This window comes from Paramormyrops kingsleyae, chromosome 7 (assembly GCF_048594095.1).
Source record: "Paramormyrops kingsleyae isolate MSU_618 chromosome 7, PKINGS_0.4, whole genome shotgun sequence".
NCBI classification, from domain to species: Eukaryota; Metazoa; Chordata; class Actinopteri; order Osteoglossiformes; family Mormyridae; genus Paramormyrops; species Paramormyrops kingsleyae.
Genome location: NC_132803.1, coordinates 8,871,355 through 8,898,355, shown reverse-complemented (window position 1 = coordinate 8,898,355; position 27,001 = coordinate 8,871,355). Strand labels below are relative to the sequence as shown.

The 27,001-nt window shown below is 48.9% G+C and overlaps 1 protein-coding gene across 3 annotated transcripts in view; it reads left to right on the top strand.

Moving 5' to 3' along the window:
- bcr (BCR activator of RhoGEF and GTPase) overlaps nucleotides 1-27,001 on the top strand; it is a 66,023-nt gene that overhangs the window by 16,020 nt on the left and 23,002 nt on the right. For all 3 annotated transcript variants that reach the window (XM_023808595.2, XM_023808597.2, XM_072714211.1), the window contains 5 exons: nucleotides 19,267-19,451; nucleotides 22,333-22,437; nucleotides 23,806-23,991; nucleotides 25,583-25,690; nucleotides 26,936-26,996. In XM_023808595.2, coding sequence (XP_023664363.1) covers nucleotides 19,267-19,451; nucleotides 22,333-22,437; nucleotides 23,806-23,991; nucleotides 25,583-25,690; nucleotides 26,936-26,996 — 645 coding nt within the window. The remainder of the gene's footprint in view (nucleotides 1-19,266; nucleotides 19,452-22,332; nucleotides 22,438-23,805; nucleotides 23,992-25,582; nucleotides 25,691-26,935; nucleotides 26,997-27,001) is intronic.

Sequence of the window (27,001 nt, the reverse complement as noted above, 5' to 3'; positions counted from 1 at the left end):
TTTTATCACTGTAATGTTTTGCAAGCAAGCCTGTTTATTTCAGTGAAGAACCTAAACAAGGTTTGGAATAGAAGTACAGTGTAATGCGGGGCTTGGAGATTGATCTAATGAAATACACCGGTGCCTTAAGAAAACACCTTTACGCCATCTCTACTGCTCTTGTTGTCTGAGTGACTAAATCGGATTGATCCACTCTGAAAGCTTCTGATCGGACCTGTCCAGTTAAATTTAGTACGTCAGAGGCTGACTTCACATGATTTTAAATTGTGTTTTCCATCCTCACATGCTGTTCTCCAAAAGGTTACTTAATTTGCATTCTGGTACAGCTGAGGTTGTTAATTCAGAGCGAGCGCACCGGACAGAAGGGCAGGACAGCAGGCGAGACAGCATGCCCAGAACATGCTGGAACAGGTTATTCTTTTAAATATACATGAAAGACGCTCCGCTATGGAAGCCAGAGGGCAGCAGGGGGCACAGCGGCTGAAGGAAGGTCACTGGGTTGTGGTTCTGATTTAGTGTGAGAGGCAGGCGACACGGAACCTTGTAACACAGGGATGGGGGGCAAGAAACGGAGGCTTTATTTTTAATGTGGGTGGAGAGAAGTTTCATAGAAGTGGTGGGGGGGGGGGGTTACAAAAACAAGCTGTCATATCTTCATGATCAGCAGAAGTGAAAAAGCACACAAACAGAATGGACACTGGTGCTTGTTACCTGACAGTCTGTCCCAGGATTCCTTCACACCCTCCCGACTCACTCCACCAGTGGCTGTGTGCAGAACCCGCATTGGCCCATTTAAATGGCTCGCATCATAAAGTCGCTTTGGCCTGAATCCTGAGCAGCTGAATTAAGCACAGAAGTAATGAATTATCCTGCCTGGGATGTTGGGCTGCAGACTTTTCTTCGGATTGAGTTACAGTTGACACTGCACCACAATTCGAAGCAAATGACGGGCACCACTGCTTTCCAGTGACGCAATTCAACCCCTGGAATCGTTCAAAGGCCAGTGCATCTCAAAAGACCGCCGTCCCATTTTCTTATCCCCTGTAGTTGATGTCGTCTTGCTCATGAAGCCCTTCAAGACTGTACTTGAGTCTCCTTCCTTCTTTAACTTCCACCAGCTTGTGAGTGTATGCAGAAGACACATTGGACCTTGACCCTCGCGAACATGACAGATTGTGTTATCGAGTGGCCCGTTCTGTAAGGCGTCATTTCTCAACCCGGTCTTTGGGACCCCGAGACTGTCCCCGTTTTTGCTCCCTCCCAGCCCCCGGTAAGCAGGCTATCTGGATTGAGGAACACTGCTTTTAGGCCATGCTTTGTGTTGGTTTGAACTGTTGCGGCTATAAATCTTTCCGTTGTTGGTGCAGAAGTCATGTCAGGCCGTCAGGAGCTGGGGCATGAAGTGAAGTAGGTCACTGCTGTTTTCTTGCTGCTTGACTGGTCTGAAAGAGCACAGTCACCAGCTGCAGACCTTCCGAGCTCGACAGATCATCGGCGTGGGCTACACACAGCGAGATCAGATGTTCTGTCTGCCATGTCTATCAACAGAATCACCACCAGAGCCGACGTGTGACATTTTTAGAGCTGCTAATGAGATATGCATCGATAGAAGCTGTTTTCATAGGTTCCTTCTCCAAGGGCGAAGGTTCCGACCTGCCAATATGGTCCATTACCGTTACCGAATCTGAACCCATTCTCCCCGTCATCGTGTCTCACTGGATGCCGTCTGTTCACAGAAGCATCTGTTAATAGATGTATTTCCATATTTCAGAACCAGAACTGGCTGGCTATCGTTTCAGGTCAATGTGCTTTTTTCTTTGGTCAAAGTGGCCTCCTGGTTTCTTGCAGCTGTGAGTGTTTTGTAGTCTTTGATGTTGCATGTGCATTTTTGTTTTGGGAGTTCACACCATTTTTAAAGATTGTTCTACAGATGAAGGTTTTGGGTCTTGAACAGAGTGCAGGTCCTGAAGCTCTGGATGATGCTGCAGTTGATGGTTCTGTCAATAAGCAGATAGGCCTGTTAGCTGTCCTAGGTGATAGTGATGAACTGGAGATGTAAAACCGCTTACAGTCGGATGCTAACAGCAGCCTGGTTGTTAGATTTCATCTCACGGGAATTTGTTAAACGGAACTCTCGCAAAAATTTTTTTTGCCTCTTTTGCAAGAGAGAATGTCCGGTGTAGGATCTTTTGTAATTTGTTTGCCGAACTTTTGCCGACAGCCTGCACCTGTGAACAAAGAAGCCAGCAGAGTAGTGGAAGGAGATCAAGAGAACGTACATGAGGCTCACTGGGCCAGAGTTCATACCGTTAATTCTCCTTCCTGCATTTCTTGACCACTAATACTCCCAAGTGGTTATGAACATGCCGGTGTGCAAGGAGATAACCTACCTCAGGAATGCGCTGGGCTACAGCAGTTATTGTTATCGATTTGTGATGAAGTAGGTAGCCCTAGCCTGGGTCTGTGTGTGTGTCCATGATCGGAAGGTCGCCAGTTCAAATCCCATCCCCGCCTTTGCCCCCTTGAGCAAGGCCGTTAACCCCCGCGAAATGTTCTAGGGTCGTCAGATAAATGGCTGACCCAAGCTCCACTCTTAACTGTATGCGTTTATCTCAAAAATGGAGAGCATGCTGGGATATGTGAACAGAAAACGTTTCAATGATCCTGTACTCATACTCGTACTAGTGCAGATGGTGAAGCAGCTCGGCAAGGCCTGTGTGGGTGCAGGAGATCTTCATGATCTTGACTTGATCATCATTTAGAGGTATTTAGGGGCTCGCAGCTACTGTGGGCCGTTCGCACGTCCAGGTGTAGTAACTGGGGCGGTGGGAGAGGGGGGCGTGGCTAGAGCCTAATTAGCAACCTGTCATTTGCCATTTGCTGTCAATCATACGGTGAAGCTTGTGCTGCCTTTTCCCAAGCAGCGTTGGAATATGAAAGACATTTGCTTGGTTAAGAACTGCTGCTTAGTTCTGGTTTAGTCCAGAGTTTTGATGGCTAGGGAGGAGGAGTTTGCTGCATTTTACTGTCTGGCAGGGCTATGATTAAACCATCAAGGGACAGGGAGGGGTGTCCTGGCAAGGGAGGGGGAAACGGGTCACGCTGGACGCGCACTCGGAGGTGTGCGAAGCGCCTTTATCTGTGAGACTCAGGCCCCCTCCGGTGGCACTGATGGATGGACCCTGCCCAGCATCCTCTGAGCCGGACGAGAGGAAGGAAAAGAATCGGTGTAGATACAGGAGACCCTCCTCCCTGTTCTTTGTAAACCTGGTTGCAGTAGGCTGTGGTTGATCTTATTTCACCATAAATAGTCTGTTACTGTACATTTTTTACACACCTTGCTTTCGCACTTCTCAGATACACAGAAAAAGACAGTTAACTATGAACATTGTACCTCTTGGCCTGGTTGTGTTTATTTGCTGCCTGTCTGTCTGTGTGCCTGACTGGACTGCGATGCAGGCCTACCCTCTTACATCTTCATCGCCATGTTTCCCGAGCAGGCCGCTTCTCACGCGTCCAACCTGCAGTGCTGTTGCAGGCCGCGCCGTCGGCCGTTCTGCCGTCTCATAATATACTTTGATGATAAATGATGAAATATTTAAAAGGCTTTAAATAATTGACATAGCATTTCAACTGTGCTGTGGTTCTGCCTTAACGAGGCTCATAAGGATGGGAAAGGGCCCTAGGAAGGGGTGTTTTTCACGGGTGGTATGAAAGGTTTTAGTGTGTGGATTTAGCAGAGCTGAGTACATAGTAAATTTGTCCCTTTGTGCAAATCTTTGCTGGTTTTTGTTTGGACGGCTGCGCTTGGTCCTGCCTCCGGGTTTCAGTTTGGATTTCTCTCCGCCCCGTTGAGGGACGAGCTTCATGTTGGCCAGAGGAACTGCGCAGAACATCAATCACGACGCGTGTTCCTGCCTTCACACCCAAAGTCTCAGGGGCAGTTTCTTGAACACATTCTGCACCTTGTTGCTCATCGTTAACAGAAGATGCCCTCCAATTGGAGCATAAAATTGCGGAACATTCTGGGGCCTCCACCCAAGTTTTGATGAACATACCCAGCGGGGCAGACCTGAGGCTCTCCTCACAGGCTCTTTAGTCCGTCCTGCTTTGTCTCCCTACCGGAGCTACCCGCAAGGCACTTTGGATTTCAGCAACTTCTTCCAAACATTCTCTATGCCCATGTGTGTTTAAGGTCGGGCCAAAGCCTAATTTTAGTTTAGAGTGAGGTTTAATGTTTAATGGGAATTGTTGTATATGGATAGATATTTGATGTCCGACATCAAGGGGGGAGCATTTGGGTGGGTGTTGGGTTTTGAGGCCGGGGTATATTTTATGAAGAGCTGATCTTTGCAGGGGGACCCCCAGCCTTGCTCGTTGCTCCAGTAAGCCAAAAGTCAGGAACCTCATTTACACACACGCCCCCCACCCTGAGGGAGCAGGGTGTTTTTCTTCCTTGAAGTGGTGAGGGACTAGAGCCAAAATTATTTTGGTTAAATTAGAAATTAATTAGATTTTGATGAATGAGGCCGATGAATTTACTTTTCATTTAACGCTTTTTCTCACAAGGTTCAGTTAAAATTTTGCCTCTTCGCCCGACGCGTTTCAGGCCAGCAGTTGGGTTTTATGTAGCTGCGTTTTTGGGTGCCTTCTCTCCCCGCCTGTATGGCCCTTTCTGGACCCTGCGAATGTCTCCTCTCGATACAGACAAACGCTGACGGATCCACAGGGTCGGAGTCAGTCAGGCAAGGATGCAGCCATGGAAGGAACGAAATGTAAGAAAATACCCTCCCTCCCCCACTCTCTCCTCTTTCAGGGTTTATGAGGTCCTACCAGCATCAATAAATTCACCGCACCCCATCCCTCCCACCCCAGGCTTCTGCCCCTGGTCTCCTCCCCCAGAAAGCTGACTGAACAGATACTCCGTGGGAAACGGCCGCTCGACACAGATAACGAACAAATGAGGCAGTTTTAGAAAAATGTGGTGGAAGCTGCAGTCATTCTCCTACCGGGGAGAATCGGCGCGTTGATCCGAGCGGATTGTCCATGATGAGGAGGCAGAGCTCTGGATCTGGGGGGATTTCTCCCCGCCAGTGAGCATGGCGCCTCAAGGACATGGGAGCCCCCACCCCCCCGCCATTTCGCCGTGCTGTACTGCATGGTCCCTATGTTTAAATGTAGCACTTTTTCAGCCTGTCTGGTGACAATGTGGGACCCCAGTGGTGCATTTGCACACCACCCCCTGTGGTGGGATTACTAGAGCGCACACGTCGGGGGGGGGGGTATTGTTCGTGTTAACCTAGCAGAGAGCTGCCAGGGTCAGGAGGAGACCCTGGTCTCTGCCCTTGCGGGCCCTCAGGCTTCCACACCACTGCATCGCGGTCCCAAAGTCTCTCACCGTGCTGTCTGTCTGCCAGAATGCGAGATAAGGTTGTGTTCTGTTTGGATCGGCCCGTGTTGCTGTGCGCTGCTCTGTTTTATGGCTCTGTCGTGCGGATGGGGGAGTTTCCAAAGTTGTGCGTCTTTTCCATATTTTCGATTTTCTTTTGGCCGCCGTTCCCTTAATGCTGGCGGTCGTAACTCTTGACTGAATGTAGCGCTGCTCTGACAGGTGTCAAAACGATCGTTTGTCTCTGGGCTGAATATCCAGCGAGCGCAAGGCTGTGAGAGGAAGGTTCCACGTCCTCTGACCAGAACACGCCTGGTCTCCCCAGGACCGGGCCCCGTGCTGGAGGGGCTTCCCAAACTTCTTCCATTGTCTGTTCCAGGCCCCCCTTTCTCAGGTTAAAGCAGTACCAAAACTGAAGCGCATGCTGATGCAAAAAGGTCTTTTTTTCCCCTGAAACCATCATGGTTGGCATCCTCCCCATGGATGTCAGTTAGGTGGTCCTGGTGCCATCTTCCAGGGGAACTGTTATGAGAGGTGGGGGCTGCACAGAGCTGGCTCAGGCAGCGTTCTGTCTCACTCTCTTCCTCTCGCTCTCTGTTGACTCTCCCACTCTTAGTCATAGCAGCCCAAAGTGGGGGGGTGAGGCAGGCTGCGGACATTCCGGTCCATGCCCCCCCCCCTTCCCCCCCCCGCTGTCTCCTCTTGATGGAAATTCCTCTGGATGTGTGCTCTGAATATGTAAATGCATTTGGTTAATGAAGGGTAAATGTAACGTTAGGGCTGGGGGGGGGGGCACCCTGTGGCAGTGTCTTGCGACGTGGGGGGTGGGGGGGGTGGCATGAATAAATGACTTGCTGTGGCTTAGAGGAGGAGAGAGCGGAGGATTCCTCCGCTGTGCCATTTCAATGCCTCTTGCCAACCCCACATTTTTAAAGTTTCTCAAACAATGTGACACTGAAGCGTCAATTCATTTGTTTTTTTTTTTTTCTTTTTGTAATCGACCATACTAATTGTCTGGAAGCAGTCGCCTAATTCCAGTAATAACCTAATCATAAATGCCTCTATTTCTGATCCCCAGCGACCGGAATCCGATCCGACGTATCTGAAGTGTAGATTAGGCCTGTAAGTGATTTATGACGCTACAGTAGGCAGAAGTCATTCTCTCCTGTGGAGATTTCCTGATTCTCCAGTCTGCATTTACAGGGTGTCTGGAATTTAGGGGAAAACAGGAACATTTCTGGGGTCTTGGATGCAAGCGCATTTTTAAGATGATGCAGTCTTCTTGATTTTTAAGTGGATGCTGCGATTTACAATGATGCAAAGTACAAACATGGATGAATTAGTTTAAAATACGTTTATACGCATTTGTCACATTTTGGTTTGTTCGTCCTCTCCGAAGTTCATGGATCTCAGGATTTTCTGTTTGCTTGATGGTCACTGATTTGTTGGCAGTGAAATGACCAGCTTGTGTCCATTTGGGTTCTGGCTCTCGATGGACCCACAGAGTCCTGCTGGGATGGATTTTTGGGGAAGGTTTTCATTTTTAAGCTCTAATGAGGATCACAGCTTTGACCAAATCTAGTGAGCCAACAACCTTTGACAGTGTGTATCCAGGTGAGCCACTGCAGATGTGATCAACGTTCATCAAGATTAGTTCCTCAAAGAAATATTTTAATGAACGTTCAGAATAGGTTGGTGAATTAACCCCATTGTTCTCTCAAATAATGTTCCAAAACCATGGAGCTTTGTATATTGTACCCATTATAGGTTTAATAACCTTTCCAGATTTCCCTGAAATTGGGCTTCGGCATATGGCACTGTAGCACACGGCTCCCCTGAGCTTGTTTTTAGGACGAAATCCATCATCCTAACCAAGGTGGGGTTATCGGGCTCCGACTCGTGTGCTGGTTCAGATTGAATTTAAGTGCGATGGATTCTGTCCGCACGGTCGGCTTCCCAGCACGCTGGTTTGACTCTCAGCGTGGTGCTCGCTTTGCCGTTTAGATGATTTATTTATCGGGTAGCTTAGCAGATGAACACGTCCGAGGAAACTTGTGCAACATTCTTGTTTTATATATTGCTGATTTGTACACCAGAATACTAAGTGATGTACCTTGCATGCCCCGGGGGAGGCAAAATCCTCCAGTCATCGTGTCTGTACTCCTTATATCTAATTTTCAAAGCCTTATCTTACCTGCCTGAACCTTCACTCAGTGTTTATGTGCATGAGTCATTCACTCCAAGGGTGTGAGTATCATATAATTTCTTTCCCTGTCACATATCTCACTCTGGTTCTTTACAAGGAACCAGATATAAACATGCTAGGTAGAGAGGCACCACGTGTGTCTGTTACCCATTTGCTGATTCAGTTGTTGACTTGTGGTGTTTCGTGTGTTTCATTCATCTGTTGGCGACTCACACCATCTTTGTCACAGAGACACCATCTACACACGTGTTGTGGGCTTGCCTATCTCTCGATCGTCTTTGAGCTGCCTTAGCTGCCCCCCCCCCCCCCGTGACTCCCCTCCCCTCCCCCACCCTCCCTAAAACGACCTCCCGCCCCAGACTCAGTCATGTAGGTCTTTTCCACATGCTTTATAGAATCTGGCTCCGCAGGGAAATCTCCTTTGTTCGGAGCAGTGGCTCCACGTCGCTTGATTTCTCGTTCCTTTGGAGGCGGGAAAAGAAACAGTTTTCACAGACAAAGAATGGCTGTGTGGTTTTTTTGGGGTTTACATTGAAAGCGAATGTATTCGGCGATTAGGTATTAAAATGAGAATCTCTTCTTTGAGGGCCTAAGTGACTCACTGTTTCTTAAAATTGTACAGTGGTCTGATTTGTGTGTAGTTATGTATTGTGGGGTTTATTTTGATGGAGGAACTTCAGGGACAGGGTGGTCAGTGACAGGTTTGTTGGGAGTACAAACACAAAGGTTATGGAAATAGAGGTATTTTTTTCAGTGGGGGAGGGGCTGGGGACCAAAGGGGCACTGTTCTGCTGGTGCTGGTGATTTCGGATTAGGATCACGTAACACATAATCTTCGTAATGCGGGTAACAAAACAAAGAAAGTTACCATAACTGATGGCAGGTGAATGGAATCCTGCCTGATCATGGTCACCAGATTCTCCCTCCTGGCCGATCATGGTCACCCGACCCTCCCTCCTGGCCGTTCATGGTCACCCGACCCTCCCTCCTGGCCGTTCATGGTCACCCGACCCTCCCTCCTGGCCGTTCATGGTCACCCGACCCTCCCTCCTGGCCGTTCATGGTCACCCGACTCTCCTCCTGGCCGATCATGGTCACCCGACCCTCCTCCTGGCCGATCATGGTCACCCGACCCTCCCTCCTGGCCGATCATGGTCACCCGACCCTCCTCCTGGCCGATCATGGTCTCCCGACTCTCCTCCTGGCCGATCATGGTCACCCGACCCTCCTCCTGGCCGATCATGGTCACCCGACCCTCCCTCCTGGCCGATCATGGTCGGCAGATCATGGCCACCCGACCCTCCCTCCTGGCCGATCATGGTCGGCAGATCATGGTCACCCGACCCTCCCTCCTGGTCGATCATGGTCGGCAGATCATGGCCACCCGACCCTCCCTCCTGGCCGATCATGGTCACCCGACCCTCCCTCCTGGCCGATCATGGCCACCCGACCCTCCCTCCTGGCCGATCATGGCCACCCGACCCTCCCTCCTGGCCGATCATGGCCACCCGACCCTCCCTCCTGGCCGATCATGGCCACCCGACCCTCCCTCCTGGCCGATCATGGCCACCTGACTGATCGGTCACCAGACCCTCCCTCCTGGCCGATCATGGTCACCCGACCCTCCCTCCTGGCCGATCATGGTCACCCGACCCTCCCTCCTGGTCGATCATGGCCACTCCCTATTTTGTACTTATGATCACATCTTTTTTCTGTACTTAGACCTTTTTGTGTTTTATCGTTGTGCTTAGTCTGGATCGTCAGTCAGTCTTGAGGCCACCGTCATAGCTTTTCTGATGGAGGTCTTCAGTCTTGTGTCCCATTTTCCCTGATGTGGGAAGATGCTTTGATCAGGATGGTCCCCTCTGCTTCCCGTCCCTGCGGCTGTCGCTGGGTAAGAGCTGTTTGTCAGGTTATTGAACCTGCCCCCTCCCAGTCTGCCTGTGCTCTCTGTTGAATCATCGTTACATAATGCTATTACAGCAGCACTCAAGTGGTTGAACTGACTCAATGAGTGACATATGTATGTGTGGGAAAGGGGATTATAGGGCTGGATTTCTGGACTGTACCCTCAAGGTGGGAGCCCCTCCATAAGAAGCTGGCCTAAGTCGGCCCATGCTTTCTGTGGACGATTCGTATCCCGAATTCTTTAAGTTACAGGTGGATTAATTGCATTCTTAAAATGCCTGAGTGTGTTGTTTTTAGTCACTGAAATTTATCTTCGATTGAGTTTGCAATCCTGTATTTGGAGAAAGCAAATATGTAACCCTGGCAAATGGTCGTCGTCGGCCAGCTGTGCTTTAAGGTTTGTTGTTTTATGAAATGCCCGTATGTGTCGCCATGGAGCTCTGGGGTCTCTTTGTCTGATTATACCGCTGGTAGTGTAGGCGTGAGTGAAAGGCAGTGCTATTGGCTGGTGGTGTGGACATGTGACTGTTACAGCCAACTAATCAGGTGTGTGTAGGGGGTGCTGAGCTCATTTCAGTCCAGTTACACATTTCACATGGCTCTGTATACTAGTGCTAAGGAGGCACTTTTGCATACTGCTGTAACTTTAGACTTTTGCATTTATTGCTTTGGTTTACCCTGAATGTTTTGTTTTATGCTTAATTGGAATGTGTGTGATTATGTAGTCAGCAGTTATGTATTCTGCTTGTCATGCACTCCTGTTTACCTCGTGTGTGTGTGTGTGTGTGTGCATTTTTGTGTGGCGCTGGTGAGTATCAGAGACCCTGACCTCTATTTCAGGGCAAGAAGCCTCTAAACAGCTGTACACCCCTGCCCATCATGCCAGGAAGGGGGGTGGGTCTTGTTGTCATAGAGACCAGCCTCCAGGAGAATCTCCTCCTAATTAGGGGGGCTTTTGCGCACTCGCTGTACACGTGGCTGGGGGGTGAGAAAAAAATCAATTTACATAACAATACTGGTGGTTCGGCTAAGCTTTTCCACACTTGTTCCATCCTTCTGGAAGAAACCTCGTCCCGGGAAATAATAAACCATCTTAATGAGCCTTTCTAAAAGGCTGAATTCAGTCCATTAATTATTATGCTTGGGGCCTGAGGACTTGAGGGGTAGATCCGGGGCCCCGGTCGCTGGAGGGCCTGACCCACAGAGCAAACCCCCGGCAGGCGTGGCTAAGGAACCTGGCTCGCTGCTGAAGGCTTTCTGTACTTATGCCTGCATCTCTATCTGAGGCTGTATAGCGCCACCATCCTGCTGAGGTGGGAAATGCTAGCGATTTTGTCTCTAGCGCCAGTTCACCAGGTGGGAATGGATCATTTTTGAGTGACCTCTGTGCCTGACCCCCCCCCCCCCCCGCCAAGCCCGCCCCACCCCCTTGCCTAGGCTCTTAGATGGAGCCCCTACCCCAATTCTTCTGTTCAGCTGTCTTTTTCACACGCTGTACAGCATCACATGACCTGTGAGCCTGCTTTTCTGTGGATCCAGCCCATAACACCAGAACAGATCGTCGACTTCTGTTGCTTCGTAACCTTAAGGGTGGTGTCTTCTTTCTTTCTTTTTTCCCCTTTCAGCTGTTTGTCTGTGCTGCAGGTCCGAAATCAGCCCCCCTTTTTGTGCTGCTCTCTAAGCAGGAATTACAGGATTCCTTCCTGTATTTCAGGTAACCTAGGCGACAAGACTCCTCGGATTAAAGACACAAAGGGTCGAGTGGGGGGTGCACGGTGGCCGGGGGGGGGGGGGGGGTGTTTTGCCTGAATGCTGACCATGTAATATTCGGTTCGGAGATTAAACGATTCCCTGGGCTGTGCGACTCTCCTGTTTGTCGGCGCTACCAGGACCAGCATCTTCTCAGTGTTTGGTTACTTGTTCTTGTGGAGTGAGCTTGTCTCTGTGGGCTGGGGGTGATGTAGCCGTCGCTTCTGGTGTCACTTATATACAAGGGTGCAGGAGAGATTTTTGTAGGGGAACCAGACAGTGAGCGAAAGGTCTCTTCTTTTAAGCTTGTCCAGCCATGCTTGATGAGGCATTTGGCACAATTTGTGCTAATGATTTAATATACTGAACATTTTGATTGACACTGGCCAATATACATACAATGTTAGTGTTGTCTGTATGGAATTGCCAACAACCTAGAAATGGCGTATTAGACAACAGCATGAACAACATATAGTCTTCTGTACGATGTGTTTCAAGTTTGAATTTTCTGTAATGTCACACATTATGTGAGGATACATTCATAAATTTATTGCTTTATTACAATAGACATAATTTCATGTTAGGTCAAACTTTGATGAAATCATTAGTTTTGTTGCAGTAACACAAATTAACCTGAGATATGGGAAAAATTGTTTACAATAGCTTCCAACATAGGCTTAGAGTATACAGATCATCGGCATAGATTCTACAAAATTTAGATCTAGTTACATTGCTTGCTATTTGCAAGAACATTGTGACAGATCTTAGTTTTTTTCACATTGCTTTTTTTCTGTATTGTGTACCACTTTGGTCCGTGTGACCAAAACTGCATCCGGCACAACACAGGCAGCTTGGATCTCAACTCGTTCAGGATCCAAATCCCACAATGATGGAATGCAAACAGAATGCACAAATGTGGCAAGTATATATGATTTTGAATAAAATGTTTTAGAAAGTGACTGCAGAGTTTGAGTTATTTATCCTTTGTTAAAATGGTAGGTCATGGAGGAAGTGGAAAATTTTGAAGTTATGGGTAGGCTAAAAGGGGACTCCTGTGTGCGGCGTGGGGATGCACGCGCGTGCGAGAGGGGACTCCTGTGTGCGGCGTGGGGATGCACGCGCGTGCGAGAGGGGACTCCTGTGTGCGGCGTGGGGATGCACGCGCGTGTGAGAGGGGACTCCTGTGTGCGGCGTGGGGATGCACGCGCGTGTGAGAGGGGACTCCTGTGTGCGGCGTGGGGATGCACGCGCGTGCGAGAGGGGACTCCTGTGTGCGGCTTGGGGATGCACGCGCGTGTGAGAGGGGACTCCTGTGTGCGGCTTGGGGATGCACGCGCGTGTGAGAGGGGACTCCTGTGTGCGGCTTGGGGATGCACGCGTGTGTGAGTCTAAAAATTCAAATCAATCTGCAGTTACAAGTGAGTTCTTACAGACGTTAACGAGCCGGTGGACTGGGCTAATTGAAAGGAAATGGCGAGAGATCATAGAAACTCTCCTGCAGCACAGACTGTTGTGAAAGATGCTGGCTGTTCCCAGTCAGCTGTGCCTTTTGGTGCAGGTGTAAGCAAAATTGGAAGGTAATAAAAAGAAAAGATACGGTTAGAGCAAGGAAGGCGTCCAGGCGTCAGGATGGAAAACTCAAAGCAGTCGGCCTTGGAAATAGAAAATGCACAACAAAACAAACAAGAAATATATGGGCAGAAATACACCTTGTGCAAAAGTCCTAGGCTTTGTAAAATTAAGGTAGATGAAGCTGATATATGAATGAAGTTTTTTTTTTTTTTTTTTAATTGCCCACCACCACAACCCCCCCACCCCCCTGTTCGGAGGACAACTTTAATTTGCATTAAATTCAAGAGCAAAGAGTGTGGCTGCTCCGAACTCACCCGTCCTAGTACCGTGAAGGGAAAAAAAAAGGGGGGGGGGGGGATACAGAAACAACAATCGTAACAATAACAGACATTAATTAATGAAGTTTTAAGGGCATTTTCACTTAGGTTCAATATCTGATTACACTAATTTTTATGCAACCACATAACAGTAAATAGATAGATAGGTATACTGCGTTCTGTTTTAGTTTATTTAGTAAGTACTTAATTAGTATTTAGATTTTAAAAAGGCTCAGCTTTAAATATTCTGTAACAACACCAGATTTGCGGAACTGATTTAAAAGGGAAAAAGTTTTAGCGTGTCTGCGAGGGAATGCAGCCGCTGCTCTCCTAGATGTCTCACCCGCTCTGTCTGCCAGAAAGCAAAGACCTGAACACAAAGTTTCCAGTCCCTCCTCATAAATCTGCCCGCTATGTGCTGAAAGACTGCTTCAGAGGCTGCGTGGTCCGTGACCAGAATTGTACGTGCAGGTGCCCTTAATCCCCCCCACAGTCATATGCCTAGGAACTTTAAAATGGTGCTAAATGTATATCTCGAGAGACTGGGGCAGCTCCCTGACCCTTCTATAAAGCCCCTTCCTGCTGCCTTGGGGAGTGGAGTCCTGATCTTGGTCCTGGTCCTGGTCCTGGTCCTGGTCCTGGTCTTGGTCCTGGTCCTGGTTCTGCTCCTACTCCTGGTCCAGCTCCTAGTCCTGCTTCGGGTCCTCGTTCTGGTCATTGTGAATGGCAATCCTGCGCTTTTTCAGAACTCTTTCTTTGCTGGTCCAGCTAGTCCAATCAGAAAATTTAATTAGGTAAATCCTGTGCCTAGTGGATTTCGCTGGCTACCAGGCTTGACCGTGACCGACAATCTTCCAGTAGCCCTTGTTACCTTACTAGCTCTCTTTCACCGCTATACCCGACTGCCTGTGTGTATAATCTGCCGAGATCTGAGTTCGTTAGATTTGGGAGGACTATCACAAACTCTCCGCCCAAGGACTCTCAAGGTCTTTCTTAGGAATGTTTTTTTTTTTTAAATCAGGTGGTTTCATACTAGTTAGTGTCACATATAATTCAGATGAATTTGTTGCTTCCTGATTTACAAGCTAAAACTATAAATAGTTCTAAATTTAGTCCTCAGATTACTCCTAATCATAATTATTAATTGAATACAGTTACTAAGCTTTATTAATTGTACGATGTACAAATGAGCAAGTAGATGTGTGTTGGCTGTACAAATACCCATCCAAAGCGTATTTTGCAGTCAGTTTTCCTAAAATATGACAGATTAATTGAGAACTTGGCAGTAACCAAACAGCAGCTATTGCCCTTCCCCTGGACTGGGGCCAGGCAGTTCCAGGTAGGGGAGTGTTCTGTGGCTGATACAGAAGAGGGGGGAGGTCAGTGTGTGTCCCCTGGTTTCTCCTGCAGCTGCTTTATGTGTGTCACTATGGGGTGGACATGAAGGTTGCCAGAATGTCCCACTTCACACATCTTCCATCAAGACTGGATCCGGCTTGGAAACGAGGGCCCCGAGTGTAGCTAGTGCATCTGATTTCCTGATTGGTGGACCGTGCCACACCTCAGGAAGAGGTACAGTGGTGGTGGAGAACCAACGTATAGCCTGAGCATAGCCTGTATTACAGTTGTTGGGGCAAATACTGTGAAGTATTAAATTGTGTAAATGGAGAAAGTTGTCGACTGCTTTGGATTTAAGAAACAAAACTGGCTACGAGTGGCTATGGTGTGTAAACACGTGGCTTCTAAGAGACATGCAAATGGAAAGCGTGTAATGGGAAGTGGGGAATTGCGTGCATGTGTGTGTCTTTGCTGCCTGGGGGGCAAAGGTCGCTCTCAGAGCCACACCTGACCCCCCCCCCAGGCCATATTACAGAGTCAGGGTCCTGATGGGCTTGTGAAATTAGCCTTATCCCCAAGTAAGCCCAGCACCACCTCGCTCTTGACCATCATGAAATGCATTTCTTGGTTGTCTGTTGCTCCTTTATATCTGTGCTTGCTGATGCGTAGTCGTGCTGATCCTGTCCCTGTGGGCTGTGCTCTTCCCCTTTAAATAGGTTTTAAAAATGTTTTGTTTCTTTGGTGGCAGCAGGAGCCCCTGTTCCCTTGGTGCAGTCGAGCTTCTGCCACCTCTGCGTTGGCTCCCATCTCGTTTCCTAGCCGACGGTGTTCTGTTCCACCAATCACAGGTGGGGGGGGGGGCTGAACTTACAGACAGGGGTGGGCTCTGCTCAAGGGCAACCCTTCAGTTCCCTGGTCATGCTGCATTTTGTGGCTCAAGGTCGGGGACCGGTCTGGAAGCCCCCCCCCCTCCCCCCCAAAATGGCCGATTGACGTCGCCAGAAGAAGTCATCCATCAAGGGATTTCTGTCCAGTGTTCTATGTCTATGAGCAACCAATCTGTATCCTTCTTAGATGGGTTCTGGGAATGGAGGACACCCATTTGTTCTTGTCTTGCATCCTCTAGCCAGGTGATCTTCATGTGCAGTTGGCCATCAGCTGTCTGCATCGGTTCAGCAGCCCAGGGTCTTTGCAGCATCTCTCCTTGTGTTGATCTCTGCATCCCGGAGATGCAGTTGTTCCTTCATATTACCTCTAGTGGGTCTCGCTGCATTATAAACTCCCCTAAGCCTCAGCGTTCATGTGGGTCCCGTTGACTGTTGTTAAATGCTTGCATTGCATGTTGCTGAATGACAGTCCTATGTAGGGTTAGGTGACTTGACCATTAAACCTTACACAACCTTAGTTACAGTTATCAATGTGTCCCTGATTTCATCTTCCAAAAACAGTTTGGATCTTTGTTAAACCAATCAAGGGCTTATAGATTTGGCTTTGTGATGGTAACACCCAAATACTTCTCAACTGTGTTTAATGTTGCGAACCTGGATGCATCAGTAGGCTGCTTACATGTGCTGGTTCTCTCACTGTGGGTGAAAATTAGACATGTGGCACATGGACGGTAACAAGGTTATACTTTATGGGCATCATGACAGAAGGCTACAAGCAGCTGCGTCTGCAGTGTGTGTCCTGCTAGTCTGTCAGTGCCTCTGTTTTTGAAGGAATAAGCTGAAGTAGCTGCTGTTTAGTCTCTGTCCCCCCCCTCCCCCCCCCCCTCAAATGTAGGTGACTCTGGGTTTAAATTATGGGAAGAACAAAAGCATTGACACACCAGTGGAACCCTTTGAATGGTCTTATTTGGCCACCATCCTGGATTTGCAGATTGGCCCTGGGGGAGATTTTGGCTGCAGCTCCTGGAGGTTCCCCTGCATGGGTGATTATGTGGTGGCCTGACACGTTTTAATTGGCTCCCTTAGTTTTGAGATCACTGGTCGTTTCTTTCACCGTCACCAGGAGAGACCTCCACTCTTGGTCTGATGTCTTCATCACGGGGGCCGTCTTTCTTTTGGCCTTCGACGTGACGATAAAACGCTTCATTAGTTTTCAGAAGATGGCACCATGTAAGGAGAAACGAAGACGAAAGGTGCCGACGCGAGGATGAGCGGGAAAGTCGGGCCGTTTCATTCTTTAGAGACGTTACGATTCACTGTTATCTTCATGCTGTTGGGGTTTGGGTGCAGACGAGGGATAGACTTTCAGTGTCAGGCAAACTGAACAGTACACCACAGACTCATAAACACAGCGCCTGGGTGATTTGCTAGATGCTGTACCCGGAGCCCCGCCCACCCAGCTGAGTACCCAATCAGAGTAGGGCTGCTGGGATGTGGTCATTTTTTTTAAATTACCCTGCTCTGTAATAATTCCCCGCAGGCGTCACGAGGAAGCCTCGGGCCTTGTTCAGCGTTGCACAACTGAGCCTTTAAATCTGTGATGGCATGTGATTCTACTAACCTCCTAAAATGGAATTAACACAGCGAGAGCATGCAAACTGTGTGCCTGGATTGGATTCCTGGAAAGACATCACTTTGCTTCTCCATGATCATTGTCTGCTGATCTGTTATCTCTGTCTTTGTGTTCCTACCAAGCATGCGTTTCAGCTGGTGGGCCATGGCCCTCTCTTTCAATTTCAATCAATCATATAATTTATTGCCATTGTGTTTTTTTGAACATCACTGCCTATTGTCCCCCTAAGGACGATAAGTGCAGGTACACACCCCCTACAGGACAGAGTGGGAGCTGCAGCTTAGGTCTTGGACACGCGTTGAACTATAAAAGTGTGTAATGGGAAGGTGGGGCGTGTAAGGCTTACGCCTACCCTGCCTTCATTTGGTGAGATTCCACAGGGGCGGCAAGTTAGCAGCAGTGCCAGGCACAAGTGACAGCTGGGAGTGTTTGTGTTTTATGGCAGTCGCATAAGGTCAAGGGCAAGGGGTCCTGTGTCTGTGTCTGTGTCGGGATATTAAGTACGATGTCGAGCTGGATATCTCAACACGGTCTTTGTGGGTTTGTTGGATCCAGCAGATGGGGAGTGAAACTGAGACACCCAAGGGTATGGAAAGCAGACCACGAGCAGTCTTACAGTGAGCAGCCTGTGAAGGTGACCAAGGCGTTATTGCATTTGTGAGACTGTATATCAGTATATATCAGCCTGGGCTTATTTTGGATGGGGATGTGAAGGCTGCTGAAGGAAACAGACAGAAATGTCTCATGCTGATAATAACCGTTGCTCAGCAGTCTCACATGCCCCAAGTGGTCAGATGTGGGGCACACGTTTGGCTGTGCCGGTGCCCCGAGGCTCCTCAGAGCGGCCTACCTGTCAGTCCGACCACTGGACCAGTGTCTTTGTGCTGACTGTGTCTGAATTTGACTTATGCCCTGACCCTAATTTAGAGACCTCTGGTTTGTCGGAGGATTGCTTAATCACGGGAAACTCAGGTTTTGTGCACTTGGGCTGACCTTCCAGAGGATATACAGGCCTTCCTCTGCGTCTGTTTTGTTTTTTATTAGGTTTATCCCACTTTTTCTGGGCGACTCTCCCTAGAGGAATCGTGGGAGACCAACAAAGTTTGACACATCGTAGGAAAAATGCTTTTCTGCATTTCCTGTTCCCTGCATGGCGTCTTTAACAAGGCCAGTGTTTCCCAACCCAGTCCTCAGGGAGCCCCGGACAGTCCGCGTTTTTGCTCCCTCCCAGCTCCCAACCAATCAGGAACACCGAATACCTGGTACTGGTGCACTGGTAACTGAGAGTAATCAAAAACGTGGACTGTCCCGGGTTCCCCGAGGACCGGGTTGGGAAACACTGTTATAGGCAATACTTCTTGCTGGGTAGCAGGACGTACATAGTTACAGCTGAGACTGCAGTCTTATTATTCATTATTGCCCTGGTTCTTTTTTTCCTTGGAGGTTAAGAGTTTAAATGTATGTTATGGTGATTGTCATGGACCTGACTGGACCTTTTTTGGAGAGTTACGCTGTCCAGTTGCCACTCTTCTCTAGCCCTGCCTTCCCCAGGAAAATGTTCTTGTCCGTAAGTTATTGATGAGTGGGACCAAGAAAGGGGGCCTGTTTCAGGGCCAGCCTGCTTAAAAGTCAGCTCCGCATGGGTTCAGCGTCTTCCCCCAACACACACACACACCCACCGAGGCTCATCTGCATCGTCGACTGTCCAAACGTGGCTGCTTAATCTGCATTAGATGACCCTCCGTTTTCTTTGACGGTGGTCAGACTGCATTTGCTAATTGCTGACCGGCCGTCTGTTTTCTCTCCCCCCCCCCCGTTGCCATGCAGCAGGGCTACAGATGGATCAGGGAAGCCTTGAGAAAGGGGGTACAGCTTGACCACCCAGAAAAACGTTATCCTGCTGTTCCTCTAAAAAAGCCCTTTTTCTCATGCCGTGCTGCTATCCGATCTCAGCAGCCGGCGAGTGTAACGCACGGATCGGGGCACAGGGGGCGGTAATGGGGTGAGGCCAACTTGGCGTTGGTGCTTCTTGACCAGCCTAGAAGCTCCTAAATGCTGTACTGAAGCGTAACAATTCCGGTACTTAGTCACACACCCCCCACCACCCCTCCCTCCCGTCGCTGATGAATCGGCCGCTAATTAAAAATCCGCTTGGAAACATGTAGGACCCGTTGCTCAGGGAGGCCGAAAAGGCTCTCTGTTGCCATGGAGACTTGTGAGTATGGGATGGCGACGACCCCTAAAGCAGTCTTCCCCCGAACCTGCAGACTCTTCCTTGGGCGGGACGCCGCCCAGCTACGGATATGACGCGGATCGCGCCGAGGAGCAGCGCCGCCACCACGACATGATGCCCTACATCGACGACTCGCCCTCCTCCTCCCCCCACCTCAGCTCCAAGAGCCGCAGCAGTCGGGACACGCTGTCCTCAGGCTCCCTGGAGTCCTCCAAGTCGGTGAGGGCGCCTTTCTCTGCTGCATTTTGAAGTTGAGTAGTAGATAATTAGTAGAGACACTTAGATGCAGAGATAATTAACTAATAATTGTACTGGGTAAGTCAGGGAATGGGTTGGAATGAGCACTAGTGGATTCATACCTCACTAGGAATTCACTTTGAGGAATAACCCTAGATGTACAAATACTAGATAAGCTGTCAAGTAGCTGAAATGCCATTTCAGTATATTTGTCCAGAATTTTACATCGTAATGAATCAGACTGTTAATTAGAGCTGAAAACTTTTTGCGGCGAGATTGATTGAAGAACTAAGTTGTAAAAGAAATCCAGGTGACAGAATGGAAACATTCTGTAAAAGTATTTTTTGGTCACTGGGAAATTAGTTTTTTATAAGTAGTTTTTATTGATGCAGTGCACATTTCCAAACAGTTTAATGGATTTATTTTTGTAGGTCAGTAAAATAAAGGTCATGTAGAAAATCAATTCATCATAGAGAAGCTGGCTCAGTAGATAGGATCCTATTTAAAACTAGATTGTGGAGGCCCTTAAAGGTAAAGTCATAATACCTTTGAAAGTTACATAGTGATCGGCTCCACCAGATTAGATTCTGATCACTCCCTCTTCTAAAATGTGGATCAACTTTGATCACCCGAAATCGGAACCAATACATTCAAATATGTGTGTGTCATTTAAATATACATTGATGAGCCAAAACAGCCAGCCCGGTTTGAAGCGAGTAATGTTGACTGTCAAGTGAAAATGGTGCATGTCTTGGATATATTAGACCGTAAGATAAAGCTGAATACTCATAGACGATATGTTGGGTGCAGAAGCGATAGGTGGGGGTAAAGATCTGAATGACTTTGACAAGGGCCACATCATCTTCGAAACAGCACAGCTTGTGGGGTGAGTACCTACTCATAGTGGTCTGAGGAGGGGAAGAAACTGTGAAAAGAAAACATGATGGACAGCCAGGACAGATCGATGTGAGATGTAAACAAAGGTTATCCTGTGTAGTACAAACCAAAAGAAGGGCTACTGTGGCACAAGTGACAGATAATTTTGGTGATGTTTACAGGAGTAACGCATTTCAACACACAGCACATAAAGCTCTGTTTTGTATAGCTCTACATTATCTGCTATAGTGGTCATAACGTTTTGGGTCATCGGTTGTAAATGTGTACATATTTATGTATGTCTGTGTATATGAATTACAATATATTACGTATATATAATATGAGAAGTGACATAAAATCAAATTACACGCCCTGTTCCACCAGGATGTCCTGGGAGACCTTCTAGATGTTTCCACTTCCCGGCAGCTGATAACGCTGTGAGCCAATCTGACACCAGTCCTGAAGCTCTAATTTCACGTTGCATCAGTGGCTGTTATAATTACAGTTATCTGCTGGAAGACTTGCTTTCTCTCTCCTGCTCCCATCCACTTTATTATTACTGTTATTGTTTTTCAATTTCATCGCGGGCCAAATAAATTGAGTCATTATTAGCACCGATCCTTATCCAGAAGGGCCGGCATGATGAGTCTCTTCCCTGCTTCACAAACATTTTTGGAGCGAAATGGCGATGAATAAAAGATCGCTTTCTGGAGCGAGATGTCCATTGCTAAGTCGAGCTCTTGGGGAGGGGGGAAAAAAACTCATCATCTCCTTCTAGATGAGTTTCTTTTTTTTCCCTTAGACTCTGAACTAATTTAGTTTATTTCGCTCAGCTATATGAGTCTCTGTCCCAAGGGGCCAATATAATTGATCCAATACTGCGTTGATGCTGGAACATGACAATACCATTGCTCAGAATATTACTCACCACGGACCTCAAACGTTTATTTCAGACAAACTATTCAAATATGTCTGTGCATCCTCTGACAAAACCCACACGCTCGTTTCAGTCTGACTGTATCTGTGTGAAAGAACAGAAGTATATCAGTTCACCCCAGGAGATTAAACCTTCTACCTACTTGATCTGGGGAAGGGGGCGAGGCTCTGTGGTGGGGTGGGGCCCTGAGTGAGGGGGTGGGGCTCTGTGTAAGGGGCGGGGCCCAGGATGACAGGGCGGGGCTCTTTCTGACATTAAGCCTTGAGGAATTGCAGTTAATCAGTGTTACTTCTCCATCTCACCTTGACTTGACAAAGCTAGATGAGAGATCTTCTGAGGGTTTCCTCATCTACCCTACAGAGCAACAAAAAAAGCATAATTGCTTCTTGATGACCAGGAGGTTTATGGAGGAGTGTAAATCCCCCCCACCCCTACCCTGGGCATTTATGTGAACATTATAGAGTTTAAATGCTACGGCTCTGCTTGAGCACACCCCTGTGCTGGAAGTGTGTCCCTGGCCTTGTGGGGAGGGCGCTGTGCAGTGAGGATATCTCTCTCTCTCTCTCTCTCTCTCTCTCTCTCTCCTCCCCCCCCCCCCCCCCCCATCTTTGTTCTCCGGCATGAGAAGATGCCTGTAAAGTCCTCCTACCATCCTAATCATTCAGCTAGATCAGATACGTGCTCCCTAACATCAGCTGCTCACCTGAGTATATTTCGCGTGTCCTTGGTTCTTTTTAAGACAAGTAACCATTCTGTGTTTGTTCTTCGCAGCGATAATTTAGTTTGTCGGGGATCGATTATGTGAGAGATGATCTGATCTGGTATTAAAGACGCGGCTGCTGATCACTGCCCAGGCCCTCTCCACTCAGACCTCAATCTGAAACTAAAAAACTCAAAATCAGGAATTACACAACAATGCGGGACATTATTAATGTAAGGTGCTGTTGAGGTTTGCTCACATGACCCATCTCCACTCCCCCTCCTTTTTTTTTTAACTAAACAGTTACATAAATGAAGTGCCTTGTGTCTCCCCCCTCCCTCATCCCACAGACCGAGCTGGACCTGGAGAAGGGCCTGGAGATGCGAAAGTGGGTGCTGTCCGGCATTCTGGCCAGCGAGGAGACGTACCTCAGTCACCTGGAGGCGCTTTTACTGGTGAATGGTGGAATCGTACCTTGTTCTCTTACTGGTCTGTCTCTGTAGCTTCAGATCTCCATGGTTGTGAGCTCATCCTGGTACACTGATTTGCTCTCTCTTTAAACATGCTGTTTTGGGTGAATCAGTTTCTTTAAATTTCCCTTTGTGTGTTTGTGGTGCCCTGTGATGTTCTGGTATCCCATCCAGAGAACCCATCTACTCTTACCTCTTCAGCGACTTTCTTCAGCAGATGCTGATTTGACTGCAGAGTCTGTCATCTTTTCCATTAGTTAAAATTGCATGAAACACATCCCCAAATTCAGACCCCAAAGTAGCTCCCCTCACGCACTCACCCCTTGTCTTATGCCCCGCCCCCTCAGGCACTCACCCCCTTGTCTTATGCCCCGCCCCCTCAGGCACTCACCCCCTTGTCTTATGCCCCGCCCCCTACACACTCACCCCTTGTCGTATGCCCCGCCCCCTCAGGCACTCGCCCCCTTGTCTTATGCCCCGCCCCCTACACACTCACCCCTTGTCTTATGCCCCTCCCCCTCATACTTATGCCATGCCCTGCCCCCTCACGCACTCACCCCTTGTCTTATGCCCCTCCCCCTCACGCTTATGCCATGCCCTGCCCCCTCATGCACTCACACCTTGTCTTATGCCCCTCCCCCTACACACTCACCCCTTGTCTTATGCCCCGCCCCCTACACACACCCCTTGTCTTATGCCCCGCCCCCTACACACTCACCCCTTGTCTTATGCCCCGCCCCTACACACTCACCCCTTGTCTTATGCCCCGCCCCCTACACACTCACCCCTTGTCTTATGCCCCGCCCCCTACACACTCACCCCTTGTCTTATGCCCCTCCCCCTACACACTCACCCCTTGTCTTATGCCCCTCCCCCTACACACTCACCCCTTGTCTTATGCCCCGCCCCCTCAGGCACTCACCCCTTGTCTTATGCCCCGCCCCCTCAGGCACTCACCCCTTGTCTTATGCCCCTCCCCCTACACACTCACCCCTTGTCTTATGCCCCGCCCCCTCACGCACTCACCCCTTGTCTTATGCCCCGCCCCCTCAGGCACTCACCCCCTTGTCTTATGCCCCGCCCCCCCACACACTCACCCCTTATGCCCCGCCCCCTCACACACTCACCCCTTATGCCCCGCCCCCTCACACACTCACCCCCTTGCCTTATGCCCCGCCCCCTCACACACTCACCCCCTTGCCTTATGCCCCGTTCCCCCACACACTCACCGCCTTATGCCCCGCCCCCCCACACACTCACCCCCTTATGCCCCGCCCCCCCACGCACTCACCCCCTTATGCCCCGCCCCCACACACTCATCCCCTTGTCTTATGTTTTGCCCTCCCACTACAGCCCATGAAGCCTCTGAAGGCAGCGGCCACCACCTCCCAACCAGTACTCACCATCCAGCAGATTGAAACCATCTTCTTCAAAGTGCCTGAGCTCTATGAGATCCACAGAGAGTTCTACGATGGGCTCCTACCCAGGGTGCAGCAGTGGAATCACCACCAGCGGGTGGGCGACCTCTTCCAGAAGCTGGTAAGGGCTCTACCTCCGTCTGACTCCCTGCAGTTTGCCTTTGGCTGTGCTTCCTGTCCCAGGTGACATCTCAGCGGTGAGCTTGGCTAAATCATTATACACATGCTTACTGGCCTTCCTTAGCTTAGGGACACCTCACAGTCGATAGGGTGTCCTTCATGTCCCTGCTGCCCTCTGGCTGACCTAAAAGATCAGAGCAAATCGTTTTATGTCACGCAAGTGAGCGAACTTGCCATTTATTGAAATGCTCCCCATTCAAACTGTGAGATTATAATGTAACGTGCATAGGAGACTGTAGAATTAAATTGTCTGAATGGTTGACGCTCTTGCAGTGGTATTTGTGACTGCCCACTGCCACGTGCGTGACAGTCCCCCGATATTCTGTCTGCCTCTGTGGGGAGAAGCTATGGTCCTGCTCAGAGGCGGCTCCCCTGTAAATGTGCAGAAGTATTTTTTGTAAAGATTTATATACAGGTAGCAGATACTTTTGCTCAAACTGACCTAGAAATGAGTGTCACAGAGCAGCCTGGAGTAGCTGTGGTTCAAGGCCCATGGGGACACCAGTACTCGGGTGGCAATGGAATTTGAACCTGTGGCCTTCTGGACTCAAACCACTAACCCTAACCAGCAGAGCTACAGATCACATCAGGTGTAGTGGGGCCCTGTAAATTTTGTCATTAGGGTACATATGGTTCATTTCACTTGTAAGCATATTTGTCAAGCAGACTCGTATATCCTGGGTCCCCCGGGCCCAGCTGTCTCCCGGAGTATCTTCGGCTCACCGTTCCTGAGTATATCTCAGCTCCTGATTGGTTGGTCCTCAGTTGGTCTGGCCCCTCCCACCTGGCAAGACTCGAAACCTCACTGGAAGCTACTTTCAATGAGCCGGGTCAGTGTGGGTTAACCCAGGCCGATCCCTCTTCCCGGACCATCATCGTTTCTCGCCCCATCTCTGGCTTCTTAAATATTCATGCAAAGTGCTTGATTAGGCTGTTAAGATTGTGCTAAGATGACACATTATTCTGCCGCCTAATAATACCGATCAGTTTGGAAAGCCGAGATTAAACTTTCAAATGCGCACTTAGAGCTGCCGTTTACAGAAATTAATTGCTGAGGAGCCGCTCTTTGCTACCATGGTGACATGATTGTCTGGTTGTGTGTGTGTGTGTGTGTGGGGGGGGGGGGGGGGGGTACTGGTTGAATAGCAATTCTCTGCTCTTTTATGCCACTGAATGTTGTTCAGTGTTAGTACTTCTCACACGTTTTATCTAAGTTTTTCTTTTAACATCCGCATCTGCTGTTTAATTGCGAACACAAATCCTTTGGCTGCCACGCGGTTTCGCAGTGGGATAAATGATGTAGATATAAAATTGTTAGGTCGAACATTACAGCCACTGTGACCAGCCTGTTGTTGTGTACGACATCCTGCGAGGGACATATCAGAGCCCCCTCAACACTATACTTAATATTTGAATGATGGATGGAGCACAGCTGATCTTCTCACCATATTCCTATAGGGGGAGAAACATCTGCCCCAGTGTAAAATGGCTTCCCAACGGCTATCGGCACTTTGACTTCTGTGCCCCTACAGGCCAACCAGCTGGGGCTCTACCGCGCCTTTGTGGATAACTACACGGTCGCCGTGGAGACCGCGGAGAGGTGCTGCCAGGCCAACACGCAGTTTGCCGAGATCTCGGAGGTAACAGCAGGAAGAACTGTGGGGCAGAACCGTCCTCTGGGTCTTGCAGGGTTGGGTTGGGAAGGCTGCTGTCACTGCAGGCCGGAATGGGACGGGATGTATAATCTGTGACTCATTCTGTGATCCCGACGTAAAGCCCAAAACTTCCATCTCAAATTTGAAGATCTAAAGGACAAGCGAAGATCATTGTCCAGTAAGCGTTTCATCTAATTTAACAAAAAAGAATTAGAACTCCCTGATCTTACCTTATCATGCACATCTATGGTACTTTGCTGTAGTAGATAAAATTTGAATGGTTCTCTAAACGACCACCTGGTGAGTGCAAAAGTGACTTCAAGGGCCTGAGTCGTCCTGTTGGCGTGCTGGGAGTTGAGGGGGAAAGCAGCCCCCCCTTTGCATTCAAGGTTTACCCTCTCACCTGCAGCCCCTGTTTCTGTGGTGTTGCCATGCCGATAGTTATCGCCTTGGCGACCAGAAATAAGGAGGTGGGGGTGGAGATTTATAGGTCTCCTGATGTTTCCTGTTGGACACTGTGCCTCAAGGTGTTTCTACAATTACCAGAAAAATTTGCGCCTCAACCCACTCAAGGAGCAAGAGAGAGGGGGGGGGGGGAACTCTGATAACATAAACGCTATGAAAATCTTTGTTGGTCACTGAATACAAATGGTGGATTGCGGACGATGTGGAAAAATGCCATGCAGCAGCTGTTATTGAATGTTTCATTGCTGCTGAGGCGTGCAAACCCTCAAAAATACAAATGTTGGGACATTTCCGCAAGACGTGGCTTTCGCCAGATTTAATCTGTTATGGTGCTTTGGAGTTCAGGATGATTAATTGAATCATTGAATTGGATTTTAATGCAATTCAATTGAATCGAATTATACTGATCCGAGAGTCCAGGGAAAGTCTGCACAAATATCGTTTTGCATAATGTGCGTGTGTGTTGGTGTGGAGGTATTAATATAGGCTTGGCTGCTTTGAAGCCAGATGTACACATTTTTGGTGAAACTAGCAATGAACTGGGATCAGCAAAACAGACTGTGATGCACGGGCTTCACCCCCCACGCTGGATCACTACTGGCTGTTCCTTTCCAAGCTGCCGTATGGGATTGACAGCAGCCTCAGTGTGGGCTGGAGAGCTGTGGCTGCTCAGAGCAGATGTAGAAATATTCATGCTTGGGTTCATACGCAAGTCATGGGTGGCTGTAAACGATGGACACGCTCACGGAGCATCTCGCCCCGCAGAACCTCAAGGTCAGGACCACAAAGGACTGCAGAGATCAGACCACCAAGAGCACTCTGGAAGGTCAG